The 4,465-nt window shown below is 36.1% G+C and overlaps 1 protein-coding gene across 1 annotated transcript in view; it reads left to right on the top strand.

Annotated features, from left to right (window-relative positions):
• Positions 1 to 4,202, top strand: part of LOC108799894 (toll-like receptor 13) — a 12,304-nt gene extending 8,102 nt beyond the window's left edge. Inside the window, exons 2-3 of the mRNA XM_018571828.1 lie at positions 1,463 to 2,744; positions 3,069 to 4,202. Coding sequence (XP_018427330.1) covers positions 1,463 to 2,744; positions 3,069 to 4,202 — 2,416 coding nt within the window. The remainder of the gene's footprint in view (positions 1 to 1,462; positions 2,745 to 3,068) is intronic.
• Positions 4,203 to 4,465: the final 263 nt, after the last annotated feature.

Raw genomic sequence — 4,465 nt, 5'->3', positions numbered from 1 at the left:
CCGATCAAGCACCTCACGCTGCCATGTCCAGGACACGCCCCACCTGTTATTTTTCTTGTATATTGTTTCTGAATATATTAATCACTGCTCGCAGGCCTCACATGTATGCTGCAGCACGGAGGTGGGCATTTTTGCAGAGGTGCTGTGTATATGTGTCACTGTGTTATTCTACAGTTGCACTCCATCTGCGCACTAAGAACTGTTATTGGAAGCCGGTAGGATGTACTCCAAAATACTGGGAATACGGTCAAAGTGATTGCATAATCAGGAGCCCCTCCTACCAGCCTCCGGCATCATGGCCACCTTAACGGCCAGCAGCAAGGGGTTAAAAGAGCTAATGTCTTTTAAAAAAAAACAATTATAAATTTAAAGCAGCTCTGACACTGGAATCAGAATGGAGAAAAAGGTCTCCTTTTTTCTGTACTTGCAATGTTTTCAAAGGGATAAAACATGGGGACATGTGCACGTATTGCAGAAGTGAGCATTTGTTTTTGCCCCCATACATACTTTAAATAACAATGTAACCAGTAAGTACATGCAGCTTTGTTTATTAAATAAATTAGAAATGAGTAAATGCCAAACCAATTAAAGTGGCTTAGAAACAAATGTCCAATGAGAATACACAGAATAGCGCAAGTTTGGTGGACACTGGGTGACCGCGAAGCTGGAGTGGCCATTACAGATAAGTCTATAAAAAGCACTAACACTATAATTGGGAAATCAAGAAAAAGCCTGGACTGAAGACTGCAAAAACAAACAAACTAGGCAATGGCCATTTAGATTCGTGGGGGCAGAGCAATGCCCAGAGAAAAGTCCCCACTTGTACATTGAATGCTAAAATCTATGGAAATATCAAATCTACTGTAGTTGCTGTACTACAGGTCCAATGCTTCTTTACACATTCTGCTACCTTTATGATGTCCTAATATTGTTTCCCCATAGGCAAGGTGCTCCCGTCACTTTTATGGAGTTTCTCTACTGCAGTGTACCTGTATGACTTTCACTAGTTACTCATTTCTGGAGGGACGTCTGTAGAGGATTACATATGCTCTGCCTTTATTGATTAAAATGTTGACACTATAATCCGCTTGAGAAATACACACTTCTGACTGTATCTTCTGTTGCATCTAAGTGACATTTAAATAACATACAGTAGCTGTCTACTTGTCACTACTTCACTTCTACTTCCCAGTAAGGCTTTGAAATTCCTTTAAACATTTACTGCATGTATTTCCTCTTTAAAGATTTATTTATATATATATGTTTTCTTGAGTTGGAATGAGGGGCGAGTGTGCTAAAATGTATATCCTGAACACCAGTCATATTCCTGTGTCACCTTAAATCTTTTCATAGTTGGCTCTACATACAGACTTCAGTAAGTCATCATGAATATGTACAGCTTAATTTGTGCTTGGCTTCTCTACATGATTTCTGCTCAATTGTTTTGTCATTCTGTGCTAAGACAGAACTGTCAGGTTCTGGAAAGGAAATATTTTGCACAGTTTATGGATCTGCATTTCGACAGATGCGAGGAGTTTGAGGAATTACATTTTTCCATTGCAGTCCATTGTGACGGGGTGGCAAATCTTAATGTGGCACTCAAAGAAGTTCCACTGGAAACAGATTGGCTTTGTCTAACTGATTATCGGGGAGTCACAATGGAAACTGATATGTTCTCTCGATTCACAAGCTTGAATGCTCTCTATATAGAAACAAGGAACGTTGAATTCCAACCTGGTACCTTCAGTGGTCTTTCTCAACTAACTACTCTCAGGATCGGGGCAAAATCTGAGCTAAATAACATCACATTCCATAAGGATACTTTTTATGGATTAAATTCACTGCAAGAACTAAAAATATCTTATATACAGTTCTCAGCATTCAACTTTTCGGTATTCAACCATCTTCATCTTTTGGACCATCTTTTTTTGGAGGAGAACAATATCACTTATCTATCTGCAGTAACTGCATCACTGGGAACACTGACAAACTTAAAAAAACTGTCTGTAATTGGCAATAAGATTGCGAAACTTAGAAGAGCTGATTGTCTTACTTCACAAAATCCTATAAGTTATGGACAGTTTGTAGATTTTAACATCAGCCATCTTGACCTGAGCGCAAACGTATTTTCCGTAATTGAACAAAAGTCTCTCTGCAACTTTCCACACCTGGAGCTTTTCACTCTTGGAAAAAGTGGCATTGAAATGGAAAACGTTTATAAATCTGGTATTAAGACAATTAAAACAATTTCATTACAAAACAATGGACTTTATACATTTCAAATCTGTGCTTACGCATCTCATTTTAAAGCAGAGGAACTTCTCCTTATGTTTTCTGCCATATATGAAATTAACACTTTCAAAGGCTCATGTAAGTACTTAAAGAAGTTAAATTTAACAGGCAATGCATTAGAAAAGATTGGGGTACAACAAATGCAAAAATTAGATGATTTACTGGATCTGGATTTATCAAAGAATAATATAGAAAGTTTAAAGACTTGCACAAATGAATCCTCGCCAACATTGAAGCTAATTTACCTAAATGTGTCTTCTAATTATTTAACTAGGCTACAAAAGGGACAGTTTGCATGCTTAAAGGAACTTAAGAGCTTATCACTGGAAAACAACAAAATTAACCACATTGATGACTTGGCCTTTGATGGTTTAGATGAATTGCAGCTTTTGAATCTTCAATCTAACAATCTGTTCAGTATTGGTGAATTCACATTGTCAAATTTGTTTTTGGTAAGACATTTAAATTTATATGAAAATGCGATTAATACATTTCATGCACAAGCATTTAAAACCCTTTTTCTTCTGGAAGATATAAGGTTGACCTATGATTATACGACTGATCTGTATTGGTGGAATTATATACAAAGGTCAATAAGAAGTATCTCAGTAAAGGGCAATTTTTTAGACTTGACAATGGACAGTTCAGATGCATTTCCCTTTTTTGAGTGCTTGAAAATAGATTCATCTGTCGTATTTCTCAATGGTGGTACATTCTCTGAAACTAAAGAGCTACATTTGATTAACACCGTACAAATTGTAGAACTTAATTCACAGTGGAGCCCATTTGTCAATTTTACAAAACTTGAAAAACTATATTACTCTGGAAATCCAGAGGACATTTCTAATTTTAGTGCTATCATTAACTCGCTGAATTACTTACCATCATTAAAGTTCCTTTATTTGCACGATACTAATAACATCATTAAATACAATCAAATAAATGTTAACACAATTTTTCAAAACTTATCACATCTCAAATTGTTACATTTAAAGAATTCTGGAATAGATCATTTGAATTCCAAGGTTATTTTTAGTGATTTATATGATCTGGAGTTTCTCATCATTGAAAATCAGAACATGCAAGAGGTAGACTCAGTTGTATTTGATTCAATGCCAAACTTGAAGTACATTTATTTTTTGCAAACAACTTTTCCCTGTAGTTGTCATTTCAAAGGGTTAGTCTCATGGCTGGAATCTAACACACATGTGTCTGTCATTGACTTTCATAATCAAGGATGTCTCATCAACCACATCAGCATGAATTTAATATTTTTCTTAAACAACAATTGCCAGAGTGATTTGGATTTTATAATGTTCCTACTGAGCTTTTTGTGCACACTGCTGTTTATGTGCATATCCCTCTTCTATGAAAGTATCTGGTGGTATATTCTCTACATAGTCTACACCATTAAATGCTGGCTGAACCACAGGCTACAACACAAAGGCAATTATGAATATGATGTTTTTGTGTCCTACAACACAAACAATGAACAATGGGTCACAGAGCAGCTTCTTCCGAACCTGGAGCAGAATGGCGCTCCTTTCTTCAAAGTGTGTATCCATAACCGGGATTTTGAAATCGGCAAAGACATTGTAGAGAACATCATGGACAGTATTTATAACAGCAGATGGACAGTGTGTATAATTACTCACAGTTACTTGCAAAGTAACTGGTGTTCCCTTGAGATGAGGATGGCAACTTACAGGCTACTAACAGAAAGTAAGGATTCTTTAATTCTAATATTCCTTGATAAGATCTCTAGAGAAGAGCTGCATTATTACCATAGACTGACTAAAGTACTGAATAAGAAGACTTATCTGGACTGGCCAGATGATGAGAAAGGACAGCAGCTTTTTTGGGCAAGACTACGTAAAGTCATTGCTAAGTCTGGTAGAAAGTGCCAATAAAAAGTGCTAGTTTTTAATTGTGAATTACAGAAGAATATTGGGCTGGAATATGCATTTCTGATTGCAAATCTTTTAAAAATTCTGATTTTTTTATTTCAGTTTAAAAATATGTGATAAAAATGTGGCAATTCCCCTAAAACAGTGCTTTTATGTATAGATTTCGTATCTCACAAGGCCAGCTTTGGCATGTGAACTGAGTGCATCATCAGCTATTAGAGCGTTTCAATTATCATATATAGCAAATGATCTGCAGTTAAATGTCA

Source organism: Nanorana parkeri, unplaced genomic scaffold (genome assembly GCF_000935625.1).
Source record: "Nanorana parkeri isolate BGI_ZX_2015 unplaced genomic scaffold, ASM93562v1 scaffold1850, whole genome shotgun sequence".
Lineage (NCBI taxonomy): Eukaryota > Metazoa > Chordata > Amphibia > Anura > Dicroglossidae > Nanorana > Nanorana parkeri.
This window is presented reverse-complemented; position numbering and strand designations above follow the sequence as displayed.